The sequence below is a fragment of the Podarcis raffonei genome, chromosome 16 (genome assembly GCF_027172205.1).
Source record: "Podarcis raffonei isolate rPodRaf1 chromosome 16, rPodRaf1.pri, whole genome shotgun sequence".
NCBI classification, from domain to species: domain Eukaryota; kingdom Metazoa; phylum Chordata; class Lepidosauria; order Squamata; family Lacertidae; genus Podarcis; species Podarcis raffonei.
The window spans coordinates 4,292,630-4,320,178 of NC_070617.1; the positions used below are offsets into that span (position 1 = coordinate 4,292,630).

A 27,549-nucleotide genomic window follows, 5' to 3' on the forward strand; every position below is an offset into this window, starting at 1 on the left:
CTCCTTTGACGCCATTGGTTCCGATCCTACCTTCCAGAGCAGGAGAAAACAAGCTGGCTCCATCTTCCATGGGACAGCCTTTAAGATATTTGAAGATGGCTCTCATATCTCCTCTCAGTCTCCTCTTTCCCAGGCTAAACATACACAACTACCTCAACTGTTCCTCATAAGGCTTGGTTTCCAGACTTTTGGTCATTTTGGTTGCCATCCTCTGCACGAGTTCCAGGTTGTAAATATCATCCTTAAATTGTAGTGCTCAGAACTGGACACAGTATTCCAGGTGTGATCTGACAAAGGCAGAATAGAGTGGTACTATTACTTCCCTTGGTCTGGACACTAGACTTCTGTTGATGCAGCCTAGAATAGCATTAGCCTTTTTTGCTGCTGCATCACACTGTTGACTCATGTTAAGCTTGTAGTCCACCAAGACCTCTAGATCCTTTTCACATGTGCTGCTAGTAAGCCAGGTGTCCCCCATCCTATATTTGTGCACCTGGTTTTTCCTGCCTAAGTGCAGAACCTTAACAATTGTCCCTGTTGAAATTAATTTTGCTTGTTTGGGTCCAGTTAAGGTCATTTTGAGTTTTGATTCTGTCTTCTGCAGCATTAGCTGTTCCTCCCAGTCTGGTGTCATCTGGAAATTTGATGAGCACCCCTCAATTCCTTCATCCAAGTCATTTATAAAGATGTTAAACAACAACAGGCCTAGGACAGGACCCTGCGGCACCCCACTTGCCACTTCTTTCCAAGGTGACAAGGAACCATTAATGAGTACTCGGTCAGTCAACCAGCTACAAATCCCCTTAACAGTTACAGTCGTACCTTGGATCTCAAATTTAAAACCGTTCAAGAACCAAGGCACTGCTTCTGATTGGCTGTAGGAGCTTCCTGCACCAGACATTTGGTTTCCAAAAACCGGAACACTCGCTCTCAGTTTTCGATCTTTCGGGAGCCGAAACATACGGGTCCCAAGGCATTTGGCATCCAGGATACAACTGTACTTAGTTCAGCCCACATTTTATCAGCTTCCTCATGAGAATACCATGGGAGACTTTGTCAAAAGCTTTAATGAAATCAAGATACACTATGCCCACAGCATTTCCCCGTTCCACTAAGTTTGTAATTTCATCAAAAATAGAAATCAGATTGGTCTGGCATGACTTATTTTGAGAAACCCATGCTGGGTCTTAGTAATCACAGCATCCTTTTCTAAATGCTCACAGACGGACTGTTGAATTATCTGTTCGAGGACCTTCCCTGGTATCAGTGTCAAGCTCACTGGTCGGTAGTTATCTGGGTCTTCCTCCCCCCCCCCCCTTTTGAAGATGGGGACAACATTTACCTGCCTCCAGTCTGTCGGGACCTCACCTGTTCTCCAAGAATTCTCAAAGATAATAGACAAAGTTTCTGAAATTACATCCACGAGCTCCTTTAGTACCCTTGGATGCAGCTTATCAGGCCTTGGAGATTTGAATTCATTTAAAGTAGCTAGGTGTTCCCTTACTACCTCTTTTCCTATCTTGGGCTGCAGCTCCCTCCTTACACAATTTGTTCTGTTATCACCAGGTTGGGCATCGCTTTCCTTTTGGGTGAAGGCAGAGGCAAAGTAGGTGCTGAGTATTTGTCACCTAATAGTATTTCTTTGTGTTCCCTATGCAGAGGACCTACCACTTGCTTGTTCTTTCTCTTACTTCGGACATAGCCGAAGAAACCTTTTTTATTCTTTTTAACCTCTCTCGCAAGCCTGAGCTCATTCTGAGCTTTAGCCAGCCTGACTTCCCCCCTGCAACTTTTGGCTACTTGTGTATACTCCTCCTTTGCAATTTCCCCTTTCTTCCATTTCTTATACATGCCCTTCTTAACTGTCAGCTCATCTGTGAGCTCCTTATGCAGCCACACCGGTTTCCTTAGACGCCTCCCATTTTTCTTTCCTGTTGGTATTGTTTGCATTTCGGCCTTCAATATTACTCCTTTTAGAAACTCCCATCCTTCTTAGACTCCCTTCTCATTAAGTATTTCTGACCATGGGATCACACCCAGTAACTTCTTCGGCTTTTTGAAATTGGCCTCCTTGAAGTCCAGAGTGCGTGTCCGACTACACTTGGTTTTCCCTTGCCTCTGTATCCTGAAACCCAGGAGAACATGATCACTTCCTTCCAGGTTTCCCATCACTTCCACTTCATCAATCACTTTCTCCCTATTGGTGAGGACCAGGTCCAAGATAGATGGTCCCCTTGTTGGTTCTTCCACTTTCTGGGAAATGAAATTGGAGGAATTTGTCAGACCTTGCACTCTGGCAGAGTTTGAGTCCCAACAGATATCGAGGAAGTTGAAGTCCCCCATGATTATTATTTCTCTCCTTTGAATGTTTGGTAACCTTCATAGTAGGTTAAATTCTACTTAAACTATTTCAGTTAATATTTGTGTGCTCCAGGCCTTGCCTACATATGGTGGGTGAGGCCAGAAGCACAAGATATTTCCTTTTTGGGGAAGACGTGAATGGGAAGGGAAGGCTGAGCTCTGGGTTCGAAAGGGGGGGAACCTGCCTTCCACTTCTGTCTTCTTCCATGTGGAGGGCCAGCAGGACAGGTTCCCTGAGCTGTTAAGCACGTCTAGTGAGATGACTGCCTTTATATTTATCATTAAACATTTGTATGCCACTCTTCCAAATGCACCAAAACGGTCAACAAGTTTGGACCGGGGTGGGGATCGTGAAACCGGACATTAATTTAAAAAAACCACAGCCACAGTACCTAGATCAGCTTAAATGCCTGATGGAAAAGGGAAGTCTGTCCCCCCCCCCCAATCCCCAGTAAAAATGACATTTTTCAAACCTTGGGCAGAAGGCTCCATAGAGGCCCTTCTCCAAACCTCAACAATCCTTAGTTACGGCAAGGGTGCCATAGGAAAAAGGGTTGGTTGATTGGACTGCCTTTCCATTCTGCTTTGTGAATAATTGTTTTTTAAAAAAAGGCTTTTTCACCCCACTGCCTTTTGTATACATTCCTGGGCCTCTCATTGTTATTTTCCATGGTTTAAGTTCTCCTGAAATGAACTGAGTAGCCTCCCGCAGAGTAGCTGGGTTTTTTGGAAACAAGTCTTTTTCTTAGGATGCCTCCTTCACGAATAATCACTCTCTCCTCATAAATCCTTCTTTACTGGACCCGTTTATTGTATGATTCTTGTTAAGCAAAGAGGATATTACTGCACTGTATGAGAATGAAGTAGTCCAAGTTGACAACATGACTAATAATTTGTCATGTAAATAAATTTTAATCCTTCCTACTCTTATGTTTCTGTGAGTCTAAGGCTTTGTAAAAAATGCTGTTGCCATTTCCCTTGTCCACTAGGGGGTGCCTTTTTATTTTTTGCTTGAAAGTTCCCTAATATTTTTTTTCAACTCTCTGTACACCCTAAACTAATGTCATCCAGCAGTTTCAGACTATGACTCCCACTAGCCCGCCTATGTTCACAGGCCACTGAAAGACCAGGAGCCTGGGGGAGGTGAAAGGTGGTTTTTTTTTGCCCTCTGTGCCCTTCCTGAGGTCTTTTTTGAAGGCTTATGATTGGCCATGTTCGGACATGGGATACAGGACTAGATGGGCCTTCAGTCTCATCCAGCAGAGCCAGTGTGATGTAGTGGTTAAGAGCGGTAGTCTCGTAATCTGGGGAACCGGGTTCGCATCTCCGCTCCTCCACCTGCAGCTGCTGGGTGACCTTGGGCCAGTCACACTTCTCTGAAGTCTCTCAGCCCCACTCACCTCACAGAGTGTTTGTTGTGGGGGAGGAAGGGAAAGGAGAATGTTAGCCGCTTTGAGACTCCTTAAAGGGAGTGAAAGGCGGGATATCAAATCCAAACTACTACTACTACTACTACTACTACTACTACTACTCCTTCTTCTTCTTCTTCTTCTTCTTCTTCTTCTTCTTCTTCTTCTTCTTCCTTATGCTCTCCATGTCTCCTAGAGCCGAAACAACTGTGCGTATTCCAGAAGCAGGCAGCTATTTGGAGTTTGATTCTCAGGGATGAACGGCGAGCTCTGAGAGGTCACCTGGGGAAGTTCCCCCTCAGCATCCTTGGCTCATTCAAGCTGCCGGGCTGCTTCCAGGCAGCAGGGAGCAAGCTGGACTCTTAGGAGCGCCCTTCTCCTAAACCCTCGGCAGATTGCCTCCTTGCCGTTCATGCCAGCCTCCCGCTTGCCGAAATCTCGACACGCGTCTCTGCATGACGGAGCATGCTTGGAACCCAGCAGGCTGATGATTCACCCTTTTTCTTGGGAGCACAGGATGTGCGGGGAGGGAAGAGTGTTCAAGAGTGTGATTGAACCTCTGAGCGCATATACCGGAACCTGTCTCAGGCCGCCTTCCAAGGAGAGAGTGCTGGCAGCAAGCTGAAAGCAGCTGCGTTCATTGGCTGCCCGTGACCAGGGTGGGCGGGCCTGGCCAGTATAATTGGCGGCTACTGAGTGGTAGGGTAAAAGTTATGCAGGTCTTATGGGTGGTGGCTGTGAGAATGCAGGGCAAGGCCTGGCGAAGTCACGTTGAGTTAGGAGCTGTGAAGCAGGTGTGTGCGAAGCGCAGCGTGTTTTCCACCCTAAAACCCATTGGCTGTCTGCACAGAGAAAAGCTATGTTCTGTGACCTGTATAATTTATGCAAACTAAGGTTGCACATGAGAGATATACATATATTTATCTCCTACATTGCATCATTGAAAAAGAAAAAAAAATTCTAAACACGGGCTATAGAAAGCCTACTCAGCCACCCATATTGCTGATTTTCAGCCGGGCAGTGTTCCTGCATGTGCTGAAGCACATCTTTGTAACGATGAGGTCTAGGAACGTGCTTTAAAAAACCCAACAGATTCTTAGGAAGCTGAATTCTGTGTTTATATGCCACAGGCTTTCTGCATTCATGTGGGATTTCGGTGCACGCTACACAGCTGCCTCATTCCACATGTGTATTGTGAAAACACTGGGAAAGGTGGGCAGAAACTATAATTTTGAGTCTGACCCTTGAGAAAGCCCTTTCTTCACTTTCCTACCCCCAAAATCCATCTTGAGGAAGAAAGGGGGTCTACTCCTAGGGTAGTCAACATCTTACAGCGTTGGGTACCCTGGTATTTTGTATTATTCATTAGCATGTGTTAGAAAGCTATTAACCTACTCCTGTGGGCAACAAATGATCATTTTAGTCATCAAAGAACCTACGATGCAAATTGGAGAATATAATAAATACAATATCAAGTCAGGTAAAAATACAACATCAGCTCCAGTGTTGTGTTTGCTTAATTTCGGGCTGATCTGCCTGTTTAATATTTGATGGTACCTGCTCTCCATCCCACCCACCCTGCACTGCTGCCGCCGCCGCTGGTATGTTCCACCCAGGACTACCTTAGGCCAGGGGTGGCTAACTGGCAGCCAGGATACCTGTCCTCTGGTAGGGCTACCATCAATGTTGTTTTCATGTTGAAAGAAGCAGAGACTCTGGAATGCTGCATTCTCTTCTGGATAGTGTCATACATCTTTCTGTGCCCAAGGACGTGTGCTCCATAACTGCAAAGCCCTTATGAAGCAGACTGCGCTCTCCTCCTCACCTCACCCATTCCCTAAAGAAGGGGTGGGTGGCTAACCAGCTGTCCTCCAGATTTTGTTGTAGTACAGCTCCCAGCACCCTCCCTCTCTGTTGGTCAGCCGAGAAAGATCTGAAATATTTCCTTGAAGCTTGAATTTGTTTTATTCTGAATTGTTTTGTTTGATGTTTTCGTGTGTTGTTTGTTTATTAAATTTATATACCGCCCTTCCTCAAAAGATCTCGGGGCAGTTCACAGAATAAAATACAAGATAAAACACAAGTAGATAATTAAACCAAAAGAACAAAACCATAATCCCACCCCCTTCCCACAGTCACATTTAAAAGGCTGTAGAATATGAATCACCCCAAGCCCCTGGTTGGAGAGGGACGTTTTTGCCTGGCGCCTAAAAATAAATAATGAAGGTGCTAGGCAAACCTCCCTGGGGAGAGTATTCCACAGACAGGGAGCCACTACAAAAAAGGGCCCGTTCTTGTTTTGCCACTCTCCAGTCCTCACGAGGAGGCACACGAAGAAGGGCCTCGGGTGAGTAGCGCAGGGTCTGGGATGGTTTATATGTAAAGCACTTTGAGATTTGTTCTTTAAAATATAAATTAATATAGAAATCACCATCATAATAGTAATAAAAATAAAATAATTTATTATTATTATTTCCCGGATGGGAATGGTGCCTAGACAGTCCATTGTGGCGACCGCAACCTATGTTTAAGGTGCCATTAGGTGATTAGCTTATATATCTGAGTTTCTATCACTGAGCTTTCCGAGCCTGGGCCAGATGGATTCGCAGTGAGCTGGGTTGTGTGTGGAAAAGCACTTAAGCTGTTGGCATCTGGCTGAGTCATATCTCTGTTGTGAGTGTCCCTCAGTTTACACAAGATTTGAGGAATTTGAAGAATCCGGTTGAGCCTGAGTCCGGTATTGATGCTCCTTGGTGCTTCGGGCAACAGAGTTAGACTGGGGTGACATTGTGATAAGCAGTTGTTGACCTCATAACTACGTATTGGCTAAATATATTCTTTAGCTGTTATTCCTGCATTGCAGGGAGTTGGACTAGATGGCCCTTGGGGTCCCTTCCAACGCTACAATTCTGTACGTTTATAGTTAACAGTGCTGTTCTCCCTGGACATTTCTATTTCCATATTTCATTCCTACCCTGCCTGCTCTCCATGGAGCTCAGGGTGCCATTTTCTTTCTCACCCCCCCCCAAAGATCCCGTTGTTGCAATATCCCTGTGATGGAAGAGGGAAATAACTGAGGGAGCCAGTGTGGTGTAATTGTTAGTGTCGGACTAGGACCAGGGACACCAGGGATTGAATCCCCAGCTCACTCCTTCTCGGGTCTAATCTACCTCACAGGGTTGTTGTGGAGACGAGTGAGGAGGGGGAGAAGCAGGTAAACCGCCAAAGATGCATGGAGAAAAAGTTGAGATATACACAGGATAAGTAAGCTAGCTGACAGATTTGTGGTGCGTTAGGCCATCAATGGCTACTAGCTGTGATAGCTGTATGCTGTCTCTGGGGTCCTCAGCAGGGTGGCCCTGAGCTCCAGTTTCTGGAAATGGCCATCAGGGAGAGGTGCTGCTGAGCTTTGATCCTGCTTGTGGGCTTCTCACAGAGCAGAACAGGGTGCTGGGCTAGATGCCCTCTCCCCCTCCCCCCCCATGGCCTGATCCAGTTGCAGGGTTCTCCACCTGGCAAGGTTTATGGCTGGGCAGGGTTTTCCTTGAGCAGCTAGGAGGATTGTTTCATAGCAGAGCTCCTCACGTCTTCCTTTTCTTTCTTCCAGGGACACCCGGGACAGCAACACTTAAAAAAACGCTTGAGGTAAGTTGCGATTGTGTGTGTGTGGGGGGAGGACAACGCAAGAAGCAAAACAACTGCATTCAAAGGATTGCAGGTGTGGGTTCTGAAAGCTCCGCGTTCTTAGAATCACTTTGCTAACCGTCAGTCGGTCAACACCAGTTTTCTATATGGGTGCCTGTGTGCAGGAGAGGAGTGTTTGGGGCACAGAACATCTTGCCCCCAAATAAGCAGGCATTTTAGGCCAAGGATTCCGAATATTGACTTGGTTTGATGTATTCATGTATCACCATATAAATACAGAGTGGGAGCCCAGTCTTTGCTCTTAGGGATATATTTGCGTGCATTTTCCTGGGGAAAGACACAGTTGTCTGAGTTACAGGTGGGTAGCCGTGTTGGTCCGCCGTAGTCGAAACAAAATAAAAAAATTCCTTCCAGTAGCACCTTAGAGACCAGCTAAGTTTTTTATTGGTATGAGCTTTCGTGTGCGTGCATGCAACCCATCCGTGCTCTCTTCCTGACAGGTTGGGGCTCCCTCCTGCTTTATAACAGCTCTCCAGAGCAGGAAAACATCAGTTGCTGAGCGCACACCTTTCACATCAGACTTGTCTCCTCTCCCCTCTGTGCCTCCTTGCTCTTGCAGCTAAACACATCCCTGCCTGTGACCTCCACAGTTTCAGCTCCACCCCCCACAGCTGTCCGAAGGCCCCCTGCTCCCTCAGTTTATTCATCATGCTGCCCCATTACCCCTAGAAATGCCTCCCAGAACATTTGGGTGCTGCTGTGTATTCCCTCCCCCCTTAAACCTCACATTTTCTTGAAATTCTTGCACAGTTCCTAGTCTCCATGTCTTCCTGCAACTCAAGTACTAAATAGGTATAATTGTGTTTTTGCTATCTCACTCCATTTATCCCTCCCCCATGTGGAATTTTTAGATTCTACCTGCTCCTGTTCTGAAAAAAAAGCACATTCCTCTCTTGTTTACCCCACCTTAATTTTCCTCCCTTTTCTCTTCTGTATCTGTTGTTGCTGTTGTTATTACAGTTTATATCCTGCACTCCCTCCCGAAGTAGCCGAGAGTGGTGAACACATCGATAATATATTTTAAAATGTCATAAAAGTTTTTTAAAAAAAAAGTTATAAAAATAGTGATCTCAGGGTTGTCAGCAGCAATATCTTTTCAAGCATCGAATGTTAAAAACATTAACATGAATGATTTCCAATTCCTCCTAAAAGTCAGTAATGAGGGAGAAAGGCACAATTCATCAGGGAGGGCATTCGAAAACGGAGAATCACTGCTGAGAAGCCCAGTCACGGGTCAGTGCCAGCCAGGCAGTCCCCAGTGGCTGTACCACCATTAATAAATTGGAAGAGGAAAAAGGACTCCTGCCAATAAAGGATCTGTAGGGTACAATCAGTGTCTGGGTTGTAAGCCAGCTGGGGCAGGGATCTGTCCCCTCTTTCTTTTATAAAGCCCCATCACTTTATAAAGTGTATGGATGCCTCTAGAACAGATGCTAGAACAGCCCCCTCCACAAATCATGGAATTGTAGAGTTGGAAGGGACCACAAGGATCATCTAGCCCAACCCCTTGCAATACAGGACTCTCTTGTGGGACTCCTACCCACAAGCCTGAGATTAAGAGTCTCATGCTGCTCCAACTGAGCTATCCCAAATGTGCCCAACTCCCTTTTCTCTTTCCCTCTGCTTATGCCATGGGTCGGCAACTAGCAAACCTAAGGGCCAAATCAAGCCCCCTGAAGTTTTATCATCTGTTTTCAGCCAGGGATAGTAAGTCTAGAAACATACAGGATGATACTTAAAATCTCACTGAAGCCTGTATTTCACCTCCCCCCTTTTCTTTTTTGCTTCCGATTCCAGTTGCCGGGTGCCTCTGGGCACTCCTCACAGACAATCAAGAAAGGCCACAGGGGTGTGGACTCCACCGGCGAAACCACGTACAAGAAGGTAAGTGCTCTTTGCCACCTCTCTGTCTCCCTCTCTCTTCCCTGGAGTGTGTGTTTCTGTGTGCGTGTCCCTCCCTCCCCCTCCGCCCCTCCTCCCTCAGCAGATTCCGCCCAGCAGCCTCCAGCACCTGAGTCACCCGGCTGAGCATAAAAGGCTGGAGCGATCCAGGTAAACGTCAAAACTTTGCAAGCAGCGCTTGATGGTCACATGTCGGGAGATCCCAGGGGCTCAAAGGCCGAACCGTCCCACTGCAACATCACTGTCCCAGCACAGAGATTTCTCTTAAGCCTTTGGAAAGAAGGTCCCTGACTTTCCCTCCCAGCCCCCAGCCCCCATTTCAGGAGTTTCTCAATTCCCCCTTGCTGTCGGGAGACAGCACTGGCCAGCCAGCCTGGGATTTTTTGCTCCTTTTTGAACCAAACTATGGTGGACGCGTATCTCTCTTGCCGGCATGCGGGCTGAATGCGGGACTCTTCGGGACCCAACGTAGTTTGACGTTGAACAGCTATGCTCCAGCTCGCTCTGACCCAGAGCCAATTCCCTGCACCTGGATGAAATGGAGGTTGACACGATCAGTCCGTTCCGACGCCTGTCTTTTTCTGTAAGTTGCGGCCTTCTGGGTGGGGATTGCCGATCTCTTCTGGAATTCAAAACGTGCAAAAGACTGTGGCGACAGGGAAGGGAGGAACTCGCGAATTGTAGTAGAGAGGAGATACTCCTGGCATTTGGGAAGAGTCATCGCTAGTGCTCCCAACATGGATGAGCTGGAGAGGCCGTTCTTGATTCCCTCATAATTTCAGAATACTTCCTCCTGACATTTACTCGGAGGCTCTTGACTTCTGGCACTGAAGATCAGGCTGCAAATATTTATGTTCCTTTTTTCATTTGTGCGCTCTGGAATCTCACCAGGGCAGCTGTGCTTGAGAGAGAGAGATCCACTTCCTGTTTCCTTTTGATCTGTTGTTTTGCGCGTTTACCGGCACCCTCCTTCCCCCAAGGCGGTGGGGGTTGGCTTCTTCTTGTGTGGCGTTTGCTCTTCTAGCTCTCTAGTGGCACGCAAATATTGCAACCCCACATGTCTGTTCATAAATCAAGGTAGGCACTGAAACTTGTAACCAAGAGCGGACGGCCTTTGGTGTGGATTTTCCCCCCTTCCGTCCTGCCACATATGACCCATCTCCCTAGCTCAGCCTCCTAGTATCAGTCTGTTTATTGGACAGGCATGGGCGATCAGAGTTCTGTGACACAGGCTGTGCTTGTTGCTCGGTTCTGCTTTGCAAAGTGCTTGCTCGGTTCTGCTTTGCAAAGTACAGGGCAGTTTTATGCTCAGAGTCTTCCAGCACCTCACATGTCACTGCTAGTTCTGTTTCTTAGCCCAAAGGTACCTAGCGTGGTGCTGTCTGGATGCTGTGGTTTCAGACCGCAACTGCCATCGTCCCTGGTCATGCTGGCTGGGGCTCAGGGTAGCTGGGAGTCCCAACCACATTTGGAGGGCCCCATGCTGGCTACCCACGTCCAAGCCTTTACATATATTGGCTCAGGGATCCTTGACGACAACCCTGTAGAGTGGGTCCAGTTTGCTTTCCCTGTGTTTCAGATTTAGAGAGGCTGAAGTGGAGAGAGTAGGGTTTTAGCTGAGGGAGTCCGTGGCTGTGGAAAGGGCTGTAGCTCAGTGGGTGGAGCATCTGCTTTGCATGCAGAAGGGCCTAGGTTAGCATCTCCAGGCAGGGCTGGGAAAGACACCCGGCCTGAAACCACGAAGAGTTGCTGCTAGTCAGTGCTGACATTACTGAGCTAGATGGACAAGGGACTTGATATAAGGCAATTTTCTACTAAAACTACCGTAGTCCTTTGTTCAGAACCATGAGGACTAGGATCTTATTTTTAGCTGGAGCATCTGCAGAAGGTCCCAGGTTCAGTCCCCAGTGGTATTTGCAGGCAGGGCTGGGGAAGACTCCTTTCCTGCAACCCTGGAGAGCTGCTTCCTATCAGTGGAGACAGTACTGAACTAAATGGGCCAAGGGCCCTACTCAGCATAAGGCAGCTTCTTACTTTCCTATTTAACCTCTTTATTTTTACTTATATATCACCATCTACGTGCATGGAACTTTTTCCACACTGTACAAATAAACAGTCTATAATCCAGTGGTATGCCATTATTCCAACTGCATGTGCTTGCACTTGGCTAAAGTGGATTGTGGGGGTTAAGAGATTGTGGCAGAGGCTTTGCAGAAAGGGTGAGCTTTGAGGAGGGGTCTGAAGGTAGCGTCGCACAGGTACTTCTAAAGGCAGTTCCACACACTTTTGAACTAGCTGGGGGAAGACTTCGGACTCTGCACAATCTCAGCTTGACACCCTTCCTCTGATCCATAAGAAACGCAAGCAGTTCCCTCTCTGGCGTCTGAGGGTCCCACTGTTGAGCCTGTCTCCCTAAGAGTTAGAAACTGGGTGGTGGTGGTTTTAAAAAGCCTTCAGGTTCTCTAGACTTGGGTTTCTGCAGCGCACAGTGCTAGGTTCTACTCTGGCGTGGTTCAGTAGCAAAGGCTGCTGAGCTTCTTGTTATCTTTTCTCCTCTCCCCCCGTGCCCGCCTCCCCCCCAAAAAATCCTCCCGCAAGGAACAGGACTGGTAAGCAGTCCTAACCTGACAATTATCCCTGTGCTGATGAGTCTCCAAGGTGGAGCTGCCTCCACTTTGGATCTTTATCTCAGCAGATTAAAGAGTGAAGCTGAAGCTTTTTTGTCTGACATTGGAGACGAATGATGGCTGTCGAAGGCAGGTCACGGGGTTTCCTTTCATCCTGGGGTTGGGACAGGCGGAAAAACCCCAGCACCAATTTGGCTGGGATCTTCGAAATCTGATCTTGGCTCTTAGGGAGTTTGCATTGAGATGGGAAGGCGGAAAGGAACAAGGAGCAGGGGATTTCCCCACGAGCAGCTTATACTGTTGCTAGGAGCCCTGCAAGGAAACTCACACTCTCAAGAACCGTTTGGCACCAGCCTTGCCAATAGGCCCACTTTCCTGGTCTCCTGTGGCGAGCAGGAATCTCCCCTAAGCACCCAGCCTGGAAAACTTCCCCCTCGTTTTCATTTTCTTTTAAGGTGACAAATGTCTAACCTGGGTAAAGTAGGAGTTTGAAAAGGTTTCCAGCCAAGGCAAGAAGTTTTGCCTCCTTCCAACCCCACCTAAACCAGCATCACTTTTTCCTTGAGTGTTGTCTTGTAGTGGCGCTGCCTGATGATATCATGGGCCAGTACTTTGCTTGAGGGGCAAATTGAGCTGCCCTGGTGGCCCCCACGCTCTGCATACCTGCTCTGTCTGGGGAAGTGAAACCCCCGCCAGAGCAGGATGAGCCTATTTTCCCAGATCCAGGAACCACCCACAGTTCCTCTGTCTTGTCGAGATTCAGTTTTGGTTTTTCAGCCTTCCTTCAGCTGCTGCAGAGTCCAAAAATGCCTGTCTGCAGGCACAATTGGATACTGTGTTCTGCCTCCACTGTCAGGAGGCCTCGAAATGGCAGCTGCTGGGAATTGCAAGTGGGGGGAACTCAAGTTTTTTTGCTGCTTTTGGGGCATCTGCTTGGCCCCTGTGAGATCAGGAGGCTGAGCTAGACAAGCCTTCAGCCTGATCCAGTAGGCTAAGCAAGGCATAGCGAAACAGGGGAATTCACTCCCACGTGCATGGCTGCCAAGTTGGGTAGCTTCAGAAGGCGTTTAGAAGGTTCTCAGTGGCTACTAGCTGCCGTGGCTATGTTCTGCTTCTGCTCAGAGGCAGCAATATGCCTCTGAATGCCTGTTGCTGGGAACCACAAGAGGAGAGAGTTGCTGTTGCGCTCGGGAACAGCTTACTGACTTTCCATCGGGGCATCTGGTTGGCCACTTCAAGAACCGGCTGTTGGGCTCCCCTTGGCCCGATTCAGCTGCAGGGCCCTTCTTGGGTTCTTACGCACTCGTGAAGGATAGCAAACTCTTGCCAACACCCCCAATAGCTAAGTGGAACCTCCGTGTACAAAGGAAGTCTACCAAGGCTGGATGCTAAGGGCAAAAGGGAGGTGATTTTTCTCCTTTGCGGCTGGCTTGTGCGTTTCCCAGAGGCGCACAGCCTAGCTGGTGTTAGAAATTGCTGAACGAGACGGAACTTGAATCCAGTGAGGCCGTTGTCGGGGTGCATCCTTCCATCACATTCTCAGACAGGCCCGATAGAAAACAATGAATAATATTGGGCAGCAGGCTTGCCTGGGCGCACCCATTCCCCCAGACAACCATGTGTTTTGAATAGAGTTGGTGCTTCAGTTTTCTCCTCGGTCCTGCAACATACCCAGATTTATCTTGTTTCTCCCTTTTGTGAATTCCTCTGTTTCACAGCATTCAAAACTGGCTGTTGATTTGTGGTGTTCCACCATTTGCCTCTCCTGTCCCCATCAACGTTCTGCATGCCTCTAACTTAAGTCAGGCGTGGGGAATAACCTTTGCCCCCCCCCCATGTTGCTGAACTACAACTCCCTTCATGATCCCTCACCACTGACCCTACTCGCTGGGACTGATGGGAGCTGCAGTTAAGCAACACACTGACTTAAGGGTTGTTCTTGGTTACAGCCCATAGTCACTGAGGGGCGAGTTTAGCTATGAGCCTTGATTCAGACAAACTTCACCCCAAGGAATAATAATCCGAAGTCTGCTTAATATCTCCTATGTTTCATCTTAAATCTCTCATCAACGACAGGCTTTGGGACTATACAGCATTTTCTTTCTATCCCGTCTCCTGCCTTTTGCTTAACATTCTGCCTGAAGAAGAATTTTGACAGCTCGAAAGCTTGCTCACAATTGTTAGCTTGTCCAAATAAAGAGGTGTCACCTTATTGTGATTTTGGCGTTTCCTCTAATAGACCAGCACAGCTACCTGTATCTTTCCCAGCAAATTGGTAGCCCTGGCCAAGAGCTGTCGATTACCTTCTCAAGGGCCTTTTCTTCCACTCGCTGCCCCCTTTTCATCTTTCCTCCTTGTTGGTTTGTTTTTATGTGTGTAAGCCTAATGCCAGGACACCACCGCCCTCTCCTTCTCTTGTTAAATATTTGCGAGCCACAGTTGGAGGCGATAATTGTCCAAAAAGCCAGATAAAAGTATAGTACGTAAGCGCTTCTTGCAGACGGAGACGCCTGGAGCCATTTGGAAGATAAGTGGTGATCTGATCTGGGCCTGGCAGTAGCAGATATATATTTACCTGGATTTTGTCTTAAATGCAGCAGCTTTTATGTTTTTTGTTGGGGGCCGGGCCGGGGACGGTTTGCGTCATGAGGTTCCAGCAGAGTTCCCAAGGCAGATTTATTTTATTTTATATCAAAAGGGTGTGTATATTGCTTTTTCTTTTAAGGAAAGCCAAAACGCAGCCATAAAATCTCAATTAAAATACCAGAATGAGCACCTTGAACTTGGCTTAGTAGCTAACTGGCAGCCAGCGCAGTTCTTTTCAGCACCAGTGTTCTGCATGCATTCTAAGAAGCTCCGCCGAGCAAAAGCCCGTTGCCATGTTCTGCACCAGCTGGGTTTCTTTCCTTATTTTGCAGACTAAACTGCCTATTTAAAAATGCAACAGAAAGTCTTGTGGAACCTTTCTCGAAAGGCTGATGGATTTATCGCAGCAGAAGCTTCTGCAGGCTGTAGTTGAACTATGAAATTCACTCCCACAGGAGGAAGTGATTGCTTACAGCAGATGCTTTAAAAGAGGATTAGACAAATTCATGGAGGAGGAGAGGGCTATTGAGGGCTGCTGGACGCGGGTGGCGCTGTGGGTTAAACCACAGAGCCTAGGACTTGCTGATCAGAAGGTCGGCGGTTAGAATCCCCGCGACGGGGTGAGCTCCCGTTGCTCGGTCCCTTCTCCTGCCAACCTAGCAGTTCAAAAGCACGTCAAAGTGCAAGTAGATAAATAGGTACCGCTCCGGCGGGAAGGTAAACGGTGTTTCCGTGCGCTGCTCTGGTTCGCCAGAAGCGGCTCAGTCATGCTGGCCACATGACCCAGAAGCTGTACGCCAGCTCCCTTGGCCAGTAAAGCGAGATGAGCGCCGCAGCCCCAGAGTCGGCCACGACTGGACCTAATGGCCAGGGGTCCCTTTACCTTTACCTTTTTAGCTGGGATGGCTATGGTCTGCCTTCACAGCTGGAGGCAGCAGTGCTTCTGAATACCAGTTGCTGGAAAACACAGCAGGGGAGAGGGCTCTTGTGCTCAAATGCTCCTCATGGGTTTCCCACAGGCATCTGGTCTGGTTGACCACTGAGAGAACAGGATGCTGGACTAGATGGGCCATTGGCCTGATCCAGCAGGCTTTTATGTTTGTACCTCATCAGACATAGGTGTTTTCTTCAGTTGGTAGGTAGATAGATAGATAAAACTTTATTCGCATTAGCCAATGGCCATAGCAACAGTAAAGCATTACATATGCAGAAAAGGAAATTTGATATAAGAGCACAATTTAAAGTCCTGAATCAGCTGTCAGTTAGTGGCCCTTATTCTGATTGCCCCTGCTATGAGCCTAGCAACCTTTGCTGTTATCTGCTCATTTTGATCTGATAGAAGAAAGGCCATCGTGGCAGTGGTTGAGCGCCCTGGGATGGTTAGTACAAGTGGGGTGATGATCTCGTTCCTCAGGTCTTTGTAGAGAGTACAAGACAGGTAGGTAGCTTAAACTTCAGCGTAGATGGGGAAGGGGAGATGGCTAAATGGTGGGTCACTTGGCACTGAAATGTAAGCAGCACAGCTTGTGATAATTCACTAAGTGCACCTTCACAATACTTGGTAAGGGTAGGATACCTCCAGCGCAGCCTTTCCCAAACTGAGGCCCCCCCAGATGTTTTGGACTGTAGCTGGCACAGCAACATCTTGTGGTCCACTCTAGTTCAGCAGTGTTGTGTGAAGTTCTCATAGGAATATGGACTGGACGTTCCAAGGAAGAACTTAATGAAAGGTTTCCTGAATCAGGCCAGTGGCCCGTCTAGTCCAGCATCCTGTTCTCACAGTGGCCAATCAGGAAACCTTCAAGCAAGACCTGAGCCCAAGAGCACCTCTCTCTTCTGCAGTTTCCAGCAGTGGATATTCAGAAGCATTAGTGCCTCTGACCATGGAGGCCAAGCAGAGCTATCCTGGCTAGTAGCCATTGATAAGTCATGTCCTCCCTAAATTTGTCCATTCTTCTTTTAAAACCATCCAAGTTGGTGGCCATCCCTGCTTCCTGTGTGAGCAACTTCCACAGTTGAACTATCGTTTTTTTTAATGGTTTTTATTTGATTTTACAAATACAAATTTATAACAATACCAAATACATTTCCATTTAAAGAGAGTTCTCTGAATCTCGAGACTTCCTCCCCATCCCCTCCGTGGGTCCTGTTGTCAACATTTTCAACTGCATACTATTTCATAATCTGTATTTTATATCTATCCATATTGTCCATAGTATTTGTTACATTACAAGTAAGATTAAAATCCGGCTAATGTTTTCATCTGCATTCAGTGGTCTCCTAAATAAATTATAAACTTTTCCCATTCTTTCTTGAAGTTTTTGTCCTCTTGGTCCCTGAGATTTTCCAGTCAGTTTTGCCATTTCTGCGTAGTCTTAACAGCTTGGCTTGCCATTCCTCTCTGGTAGGGACTCTTTCTTCTTTCCATCTCTGGGCTAGTGGCATCTGTGCTGCTGTTGTCACATACATAAAGAGTCTTTTCTGTTCCTTTAGAATATCGGTACCTATAATTCCTAATAGAAAGGCTTCTAGGTTTTTTAGAAAAGTTATTTTAAACATGTATTTTCAGTTCATTGTATATAATTTCCTGGAAAGCCTTTATCGCCTTACATGACCACCATATACGATAAAAGGTACAGTGGTACCTCGGTTTACAAACTTAATCCATTCTGGAAGTCCATTCATAAACCGAAACCGTTCTTAAAACAAGGTGCGCTTTCCCTAATGAGGCCTGTCGCCACCGGTGCCCTTCCGCCGTTCGGATTCCATTCTTGGACCGAGGTAAAGTTCTCAAATCGGGATACTACTTCCGGTTTTGCAGAGTTCGTAAACTGATTCGTTTGTAAACAGGACTGTTCTTAAACCGAGGTACCACTGTACAGTGATACCTCGGGTTACAGACGCTTCAGGTTACAGACTCCGCTAACCCAGAAATATTACCTCGGGTTAAGAACTTTGCTTCAGGATGAGAACAGAAATCGTGCGGCGGTGGCATGGCAGCAGTGGGAGGCCCCATTAGCTAAAGTGGTGTCTCAGGTTAAGAACAGTTTCAGGTTAAGAACGGACCTCCGGAACGAATTAAGTACGTAACCAGAGGTACCACTGTACCTTCTTTTCCTCCACAGTTTAACTATCAACAGCCTTATCGTCCACAATTCTCACTTTCCCATTCTCCTACAGAGGCGTTCACAACCTTAAAAAATTTAATGCTTTAATCATCAGGGTTAGGGTAAAATTTGGAGTTTCCGAAAGCGTGGTGGAATGCTGACGCCCAAAGGAACGTGCTTGGAAGTGTCTTGCGGAATCCCACAAAAGAGAGACTAAGGCCAGTTCTCTGTTTCCCCCTCCAGACAACTTCGTCGGCCCTCAAAGGTGCCATCCAGCTTGGGATCACCCACACGGTGGGGAGTCTGAGCACCAAGCCAGAGCGAGATGTCCTCATGCAAGACTTCTACGTAGTGGAGAGCATCTTCTTCCCGGGGTAAGTGTTTTTACATTTTCCAGTGGTCCCCCTCTTGAGTGCAGGCAGCAAGCAGGGCATGGCAGAAGGGAGTCCAGCGACACTTTTTTAAAATGGCAAAACCAATAGAAATAAAACAGGCACCAAGCTGTGAGCCCTGGGAGAGAGTGTGGTTGTCACACAGAAACTCCCAGCTTCAACCTCTGGCATTTCCATCTCAGGGAGCAGGTTCCAGGACACATGTTGCTTGGCTCGAGACCCAGGAAACAGAGGATGCCACCTAATACCGAGTCAGACCACTGGCCGGACTAGCTTAGTATTGTCCACACTGACTGGTAGCAGCTCTCCTGAGTAGCTGGCAGGTGACATCCCCAGCCGTACCTGGAGATGCCGGGGACTGAACTTGGGGAGCCACCAGTGATCTTACCACTGACACTTCCTCTAAGATTCTAGTCCTCATGGTTTGGGATAAAGGAATGTTTTAAACAGGAAGCTGGTTGAGTCAGGCCATTGATCCATCTAACTCAGTGTAGTCTACACCGACTGGCAGCAACACTCCAGGGTTTCCCAAGGAGACCCCCCCCCCCCCCGCAGATGCCATGGGGATTGAAGCAGGTACTCTACCACTCAGCCACAGCCCTTTCCATAAAATATGCCCCTTCCCTGAAAGTTGCTGCTAGTCAGGGTAGGCAGCATTAGACACAGTGGGCCAGTGGTCTGTCCCAGTATAAGACCCCAGCTGACTAGGTAGCTCAGAATTTGAGGCTGTGGACAAAACATTAAGGCACAGGGGCCTTGAGCCTCCAAGGGAACTTGCAGCTATCCAGATGTTTTGGGCTTCCACCTCTCATTAGTTTATTTGCAGCATTTGAATCTCAACCCATTTCATAGCATTTTCTGGGCTGCTTACAATGAATGCCTTTTAACAAATCCATTGGAACACAATATAAGAAACAAACCATTTTAAAAGGGGGGATTCAAAAATACAACAGAATAGAGCTACTTGCACCCCCAATGTTATAAACAGTTAAAGAAAAGGGCTCCCAGGCCCAGTGTGACCTATCATCAAAGATGATGGGCATTGGAGTCCAGGAGTGTCTGGGGGGATGCAAGTTTCCCACCCCACTGGAAGAAGAAGAGCCCCACTTTTGGGGGGTCACCACTGTTTTTACTTTGTGACGCACAGAGGCTAAGGGACACCGTTTCTCCAGAGCTCAGCAGTCTTCAGCAAAACTCTTGCAAGGAACCCTGATGGCCTCCCTGGAAAGTTTACTAGCGGTTCCACATGAATGACAGACTGGTGTCCCTGCGGCACATTCTTGGGGGCACATCTTTAGCTCACACAGGGGTGAAGGCAAGGCTCAGCGGGCCAGTGTGGGCCAGCGATGCTCCTTACGGCCTTCCCAGAACCCTCTGCGCTGTGTACCAGTTTCATAGCAGAGCCACAGATACAGACGCACTGATACGGAAAGTGGCCGTGCAGGTAGAAGGTTTGAGAACTAGCCGCTTTTAGCAGGAGACGGCAACTCAGAAAGAGCGTGGTTCTCATTTGCCTCTATCCTCTCAATCTCCAGTGAAGGCAGCAACCTCACCCCGGCCCATCACTACAACGATTTCCGCTTCAAAACCTACGCTCCTGTCGCCTTCCGCTATTTCCGTGAACTGTTTGGGATCCGGCCGGATGACTACCTGGTGAGTGGAGGCAGGTGCCCAATAGTTTTTTAAGAAGACTTCCCCATCTTCTCTCCAGACAGAGATGAGTTGCGACAGGGTGGAGTGGGTAGATTTCAGTCTGACTGCTGTACTTAAAATGGGCAGAACAGAGGTTCCTCTGGTGGGGTGATCCAGATCAGTCTCTACACTTTGAGCGGCACTGAGCAGGAACAAGCAACTCCCTGAGTGTTGGGGGCTGGCTTGGAGAAAGAGCACCACTGGGATGCCTTTCGGTTGCCTTTCGTTCTTGTGGGGCTGTAACTCAGCCTTCCGTGTAGAAACTCTCAGGTTTTAACCCCTAGCATCTCCAGGTGGGGCTGGGGGTGCCCCTTGTCCGAACTCTGGCATTGTGTCCAGAGAGGCAAGGCTTAGAAGCCTGTGAGAATGTCCTCCTCCATTTCTTCTGTTGCCTCCTCTCCCCGCAGTGCTCCCTTTGCAGTGAGCCCCTCATTGAGCTCTCCAACTCCGGGGCCAGCGGCTCCATCTTCTACGTCTCCAGCGACGACGAGTTCATCATCAAAACAGTTCAGCACAAAGAGGCAGAGTTCTTGCAGAAGCTGCTGCCGGGTTACTACATGGTGAGTCAGCCGGGAGGGAGAGCTGGTCAACTTGGGATGCGACAGAACAATCTGATGTTGTCTCCCTGGTTTTTTGTTTTTAAAGCATCATACGATGAATGAGAGGTTTTATTAAATATAATGATGCTTAAACTACTCTTCATTCTGGGAGGGGTGACTTTTTGGACCTACCCAGCTCTGAACTTGTTATTATCTTTATTTCCCTTTGACTTTGCAATGAGAACTTTGGTTTTTTTCCCCTCCCCGACCCCGCTATTGCAGAACTTGAACCAGAACCCCCGGACCCTCCTCCCCAAGTTCTACGGCCTCTACTGTGTGCAGGCTGGCGGCAAGAACATCCGAATTGTGGTGATGAACAACCTGCTGCCCCGCTCGGTGCGCATGCACCAGAAGTACGACCTGAAAGGCTCCACCTACAAGCGCCGGGCTTCCCAGAAGGAGCGGGAGAAGGTCTTCCCCACCTACAAGGACCTGGATTTCATGCAGGACATTGCCGACGGCCTCTTCCTGGACGCTGACATGTACAGCGCCTTGTGCAAGACTCTGCAGAGAGACTGCTTGGTATGTAGGAAGAGGAAAGTTGTTTCCACCCAAGGCTCGGGGGTCACCAGGCAGCTTCTGCTCACACTGAGTTGCGGCAGCTGGGGTCTCTGAGCCAGGTGTGGAGCTTGCAAATGTAAAGAGAGTACTGTGGAACCTCAGTTTTTGAGTGTCTCGGGAGCTGAACGATTCAGAACCCGAACGCCGAAAACCCGGAAGTAATTGCTTCCGTTTTTGAACATGCCTTGGAAGTCGAATGGCTTCCGCTGCATTTTTTTCCCATTTTTTCAATGGATTTTGCTGGCCGCCCATTGAATCCTCAGTTTTCAAATGTTTCAGAAGTTGAATGGTCTTCCAAAATGGATTATGTTCGAAAACTGTACTAAAAAAATGGCTAGGAACAAACAACATAGCACAGACTCCCCTTTGCTAGCTCAGGGGAAGGAAATTTGATGCTTGCTAAATCAAGCTGGATTCTAGCTCCCATGGGGTGGGCCACAAGTTCCGCATACCTCCATCTAGTTAGATCCTGGTTTTTAGAACATACCGGTGGCATTGTTACCTGTGTGCTTTTGATACTTCAGGTTTTGCAGAGCTTCAAAATCATGGACTACAGCTTGCTCGTGGCAGTCCACAACCTCGACCTGGCTCAGCGGGAGCGCGCCGTGGCGGATGGGGCGGCCGTGGCGGACACGCGGCGGCCAGCCCCCCAGAAGGCCCTGTACTCCACAGCGATGGAGGCCATCCAAGGGGAAGCCCGGCGAGGCGGCACCATTGAAACGGACGACCAGTAAGTCTCTGGCCGCTTTGGAACGGGGGTGCCCAGCCAACCAGGCGAGAAGCAAGATCTGAGTCCCTTCGAGAAGATCCTGGTTTTGTTGCCTGCACTGAATTATGCAGATGAAGGACATCTGCGTATTTAGCTTTGTGCAACATTTCATGCTGATGGGAAAAGTGGGCTGTAGCTGTCCTAGAGAGCAGGTTGGAGCTCTAAATTTCAGGGGGCTTGTGGGGTTTGGCATCACCTCAACCACTAGCCTTTGAAATGGGGGCCCCGGAAAGTTCACCTGCTACAGTCTTCACTTTTCCTCCTGTATCTGTTATCTCCCAGGAAGCTGCACTATGCCAGATCAGTTATGTTTCAGAAGCAGGTTTCTGAAGCTAAATTGCTCTGAATTCATAAGAGGTGCATGCAATCCTCATAAGATTTAGATGCTTGGACTGATAATTCTAACGTATAGGAGCCATGACTGGGGGGGGGGGGCAGACAGATGCTAGGGGTTGTCTTGTGAAGTCCAGGCCCTGGACCCCGTGAGCTGCTCCTTCCCCTCGGAGGCTCCTTAGATCAGCCGTTAAACCAGCCCAACTCAGTGCATTTCCAGCTGCTTTGGGGGTTTCCGGGAGCCGTTCATCTCAAATGACCGGAGGGAGCAGCGGGTTGGGGAAGACCGTGTGACAGCTGAGCAGCGGTTATCTCGGCCTCAGACCTCACAAAGCCTTTTGTTCAAGAGCTTTCCAAATGCCTCTCCCCAAAACTGTTGAGCTGGCTGTTCTCATGCTGCGAGCCAGTCATTTCCCCGCTTTGTGTGTGGGCATTTGGCCAAGTGGCAAGCCAGGCCCAACCGTTGCCAGTGGGCTCTGCGTGGGGCTGAACCACAGGGGTGGGAGCAGTGGGTGAAGATGCCTTTTGGCTGGGCTGGGGCACCTTCTGAGACTCGACTTTTTTCTTTTTCTCTCGCCCAGAATGGGAGGGATCCCGGCCCGGAACGCCAAGGGGGAGAGGCTGCTTCTCTATGTGGGGATCATTGACGTGCTGCAGTCTTACAGGTGAGGAGTCTCCCAACTTTGTATCGTGATGGCTTTGCTTGGCTTCCACAGTTGCAGGCAGCATTGCTTCTGAATACCAGTTGCTGGAAACCCCAGGAAGTGATTGTTGCGCTCGAATACTCCTTGTGGGTTTCCCACAGGCATCCGGTCAGCCAGTGTGAGAACAGAATGCTGGACTAGATGGGCCATTGGCCTGATCCAGCAGGTCTCTTCTTATGTTCCTACCGCATCGTCCAGAATGTGGCAGCTAGACTGGTGACGAGGCTGCTGCCGAGACCACATAACACCGGTCTTGAAAGACCTACATTGGCTCCCAGTACGTTTCCGAGCACAATTCAAAGTGTTGGTGTTGACCTTTAAAGCCCTAAACGGCCTCAGCCCAGTATACCTGAAGGAGCGTCTCCACCCCCATCATTCTGCCCGGATGCTGAGGTCCAGCTCCGAGGGCCTTCTGGCGGTTCCCTCACTGTGAGAGGCCAAGTTACTGGGAACCAGGCAGAGGGCCTTCTCGGTGGTGGCGCCCGCCCTGTGGAACACCCTCCCATCAGATGTCAAAGAGAAAAACAACTACCTGACATTCAGAAGACATCTTAAGGCAGCCCTGTTCAGGGAAGTTTTTAATGTATGACATATTAGTGTATTTTTGGTCTTTGTGGAAGCCACCCAGAGTGGCTGAGGAAACCCAGCCAGGTGGGCAGGGTACAAATAAATTATTATTATTATTATTATTATTATTCGTCCAGCCATTGCCAACCTAGGGCCCTCCAGAGGTTGCTGGACTACAACTCCCATCATCCCTGACCAGCACAGATGGCAAATGCTGGAGGCCAAATGCAGCCCTCTGGGCTTCTCTGCCCAGCCCTTAGGACTCGCCCACCAAAGGAACTCTTCCCCTTGAGAACTGTGATTGTGCCTCTCGCTTGGCTGGATGGGGAGAGGTGTCATTGTGTGTGTGTAAAGGTTTTCGGCATCTGCATAGCTGGAAAGTACAAAGGCCGGCCCATTGCCCCTCCTGCTTTGACCTCTGGCCCCATCCACCACTGGCGTGTGTGCCCTCACCCCCCAAAGTCTTGCCACGCAGAAGAAAACCGCCCTTGGGTTGACAAATAGTTCCCCACCTCTGATGTGGCTAACCGCTGGCTCTCCAGATGTGGCTAGACTCCCAATTCCCATCTAGAAGTTAGAGGACCCCTCTGAAAGGGACAGGACTTGGTCTTCCCTAAGGGGTGAGCTTTTCTGCTTTGGGATTTTATCTCAAGTCCAAGGAAAACTGCTGCCTTGCATTCCCCTAGATACAAAACTTACTGTGGCTGTGAAGAGATGCAGAGGCAATCAGTTCAGCAGGCCAAAGCATAACAGTTAAAGCCGTCAGAGGGGAGCCCAAAGAGGTGCAGGGCTGCCTTCGCCGCCTAGGAAATGGCGACAGGCAAGCGATGAATCTCCTGCTCGCTGGAAGTAATTAAGACTGACGAAGCAGGCTGAGCGGGCAAGCCCTCGCAAATTAGGCTGCACATCAGGTTGAGTTGTTGTGCCGAGGGAAGTGTACAGGAAGTGATAACATGGGCTGGGAGTCAGGCGAGAGGAAAGGGAGCAGGCGGTGGCTTGCTCTGGCCAGGAATTTGCTCAGTGTATTGCACGGTTAGCGAAGTGTTTCTGTGGCGTCAAGGCAACAAACCACTCGGTGGTGAGTTGCAGCCAGTTAAACTTCAGAGTGAGGAGTGTGTGCATGTGTTTGCAGGGAAAAAACCCACAAAAGTAGAAATTGGCCTGCATTGTGTTTGAGATTCAAGGCTAACCAGACATGTTTAGAATCAGCCATTTTATTTATTAAGAATTGGGGGAATAGCAAAACCAGGGGATCCAGGAGCAGGCAAGGTAATCCTCCTGGCGAGGCCTAGAGCGTCCCTCTGGAAGGAAGCTGAATTTGGGAGGCTTGGATTACAGGCAAGATGGATGGACAAAACATGGGGTTAGGAAGAATGGAAGGTTGTTTTGTCTCCTCTTCTCCCCTCCCTCCAAAAAATGCACTGATTTTAAAATCTGTGAGGCTAACTTGCCCCCACCTTTCAAAATCTTCCTTACTAGGTTCATTAAGAAGTTGGAGCACTCGTGGAAAGCCCTTGTTCATGATGGGGTGAGCAGCCAAAACCCACTGCTTCTTGTTGTTCTGTCTTGTCTGGGAAGTGCTGGGTGGTGACAATTGTTTGCTTTTCCTCTGAAGAGGGAGGAAAGGGGGGTGTAAAGGAGAGAGAGAGAACCCTATTCCCTTCCCCCCGCTTTTGTATGTCATTTTGGGCTGTCATTTCTTTGGGGGGGTGGGGGGAGACCAGAGCCTGCAGATGCAAGGATCCAGTCATTTTGTGGCTTTTTAAAAATTTGTTAGCTGCCTTGAGGTTCTTCCTAGAGCTAGATAGTGTAATAGTTTGTTGTTGTTTTCAGTAAATAGAGCGAAGCTTTTGGGGTGAACTCTCAATGCTTTTGGGGTGGTTTCTCCAGAGAAGCCCACCTGACACCAAACATCTTTTTGGGCACCAGTTTTTGACTTCTTTTCTGGCGTACAATGGGCCCTTTTGTTATGAATTATCAGTTTCTGGTCAGTTTTTTTCTGGCCATGTATTGCATAGATGTCAGCTTTTGAGGTGGCTTTTTTGTACTATGTGGGCAAATTGTTGCTGGTTTTATTCCGATTTAAATTTTGTTGCCTTGGTTGTTTTTTTGTTCTCTTTAAAGCCCCTCACACCTGCTTTCATCCTTGTTTACTTGATGTGACTCTTTGCCGTTTGGCTCTTCATTGCTGTTTTGCAGGACACGGTTTCGGTTCACCGGCCCAGTTTTTACGCGGAAAGGTTCCAGCGGTTCATGTGTAACGTTGTCTTCAAGAAAATCCCTTGTAAGTTACTTAGGTTCACTGGTCACAAACGTACCCTGTTCTGGATGGGAAGAGCTCTAGCAGGCTTTTCTGGGGCCCCTCTGAAAATAGTGTGACAATTCTGCTGCTTTTGTGCCTTGGAAGGATTCCCAGCAGACCCAAAGTAAACCCTGCCATACTGGATGGTACAGTTCTTAGCCCAGGGCATGAGACTTCTGCCTCTCCAGATATTTGCAGGACTCCTATCATCATTCCTATTATTATTATTATTATTATTATTATTATTATTATTATTTTTACTTTCTGCCCTTCCTCCCAAAGGAGCCCAGAGAAACAAACATCAAAAAGTTAGAGCAGTATAAATTAAAAAGAATTGCAAAGTTAAGACAATAAGAAACCATTGGAGCGTCTAAAAAACCTTGACGAGCAATAGCCATGCTGGCTGATGGGAGTCCAACAGCGCCCAGAAGGCCGCAGGTGGTCAAGAAGCCATTGAAACCTCTCGGTTTGGCTTTTTGGTGGGGATGTTTAAGGAGAGAGGCTGAAGCTCAGTCACAGTGCCAGGCTTTTTCTGTCGATGGCCCCTGGGTTGACTATCCAGCCTATCTGGTTAAAGCTGCCGGGCTTGAGGAGACCTCCGAAAGCTGCTGCCTGTTTGAGCCCGTGACACTGGTGACGATGAACCAGTGGGCTGACTTTTGAACAAGGCAGCTCCTGCAGCCCCGGCTTCAGAGCCAGTGATCAGGCCCCATGCCTTGAGGTGAAGGTGCAGGCCTAACACCTTACCTGTTTCATTTATTTCTTGCATTTCTATGCCACCTTTTTTCTCTTAAGGAGCTCAAAGTGGCACTTGTGGTTCTCCCCTTCCTCGCTTAGTCTCCACAACAGCCCTTTGAGAGGACTGAGAGGCAGTGACTGGCTCCAAGGTCACATGCAGGCAGCTTCCTGGCCTGAGTGGGGATTTGTACCGAGGTCTCCCCCGTATCCTAAACCACAGTATGTTGGGCATTTCAGTTCCATTTCCGCCCCCCCGCCTCCCCCCCCCCGTGGTCCTAACTTGGTTATTGTTGAGTCGCAGGTACTTCAAAAGCTTTCTATTTCAAGTGATTTGCGTATCCTTCCACCCCCCCAATATATTTTGCTTAATAGGCAAGACAAAGGCTGCCAATAAGGCTACATCTGCTATACACGTCTGTGGTTTCTCTTTCCCTTTCCAAGTTAAATCTTCCCCTTCGAAAAAGAGCCGGTCTGGTGCAGGACCTCCCCGGCGGCCAGGCCAGGGTGGCGCCCCATCCCAGGTGCAAGGGCTGTGCGAGGCAAAAGCGCAGTTCACGATGGAGGCGGAAGTCGAGCAAGGTTGGTGGCTCCCCAGAGGTTGGGGGGGAGAATGGGGGGGACGAGGAGGCATGTCAGGACCAAGGCCTTCCTGCCTGTCCCAGCCTGACAAGCCGTGGCGACACCCAGAGTTGTCTTCATCAGTTGCTCGGCTGCAGCATTCCATGCTTCAAGCGGGGAGGTTTCATGCTTCTTGCGTGAGAACCCTCCGCAGAGACAGAGGAAAGACTTCTTGGGGGACCAGATTCTTCTGTTCAAATGCTTTCATGCCCCTTCCCTGCGTAATGGTTCTGCCCAGTGGTGGATTTAGCCAGGGGTGGGACTTCTGTTTGTCTCTGTGAGCATGATGCTGTTCAAACTAGTCTGGGATGGAGTGGGGTAGGGCATAGACCCAGAGGAAGTGGATAGAGCGTTTTCTTCCAGGTTCAATCCCCAATGGCGTATCCCGGCCGGGCTGACAGAGAGCAGCTGCTGCCAGTCAGTGTAGAGACCACTGAGCAAGCTGGCCCAAAGCTCGGACTTGGTACAAAGCAGCTTCCTATGGTACTATCTGAAGCGAAGCAGGGATCTGTTGAGGAAGCCTCTCCCATCTATAGCTTGGAACAACGCCAAGGGTTCCTCCGGCTGGGAGTGGCTG

The 27,549-nt window shown here is 48.7% G+C and overlaps 1 protein-coding gene across 1 annotated transcript in view; it reads left to right on the forward strand.

Annotated features, from left to right (window-relative positions):
• The window catches only part of LOC128404266 (putative PIP5K1A and PSMD4-like protein), a 57,196-nt gene that overhangs the window by 8,653 nt on the left and 20,994 nt on the right, over positions 1 to 27,549 (forward strand). Inside the window, exons 3-13 of the mRNA XM_053369760.1 lie at positions 7,378 to 7,415; positions 9,273 to 9,359; positions 17,941 to 18,071; positions 19,625 to 19,742; positions 20,189 to 20,341; positions 20,603 to 20,902; positions 21,466 to 21,671; positions 22,625 to 22,708; positions 24,794 to 24,842; positions 25,514 to 25,598; positions 26,796 to 26,933. Coding sequence (XP_053225735.1) covers positions 7,378 to 7,415; positions 9,273 to 9,359; positions 17,941 to 18,071; positions 19,625 to 19,742; positions 20,189 to 20,341; positions 20,603 to 20,902; positions 21,466 to 21,671; positions 22,625 to 22,708; positions 24,794 to 24,842; positions 25,514 to 25,598; positions 26,796 to 26,933 — 1,389 coding nt within the window. The remainder of the gene's footprint in view (positions 1 to 7,377; positions 7,416 to 9,272; positions 9,360 to 17,940; positions 18,072 to 19,624; positions 19,743 to 20,188; positions 20,342 to 20,602; positions 20,903 to 21,465; positions 21,672 to 22,624; positions 22,709 to 24,793; positions 24,843 to 25,513; positions 25,599 to 26,795; positions 26,934 to 27,549) is intronic.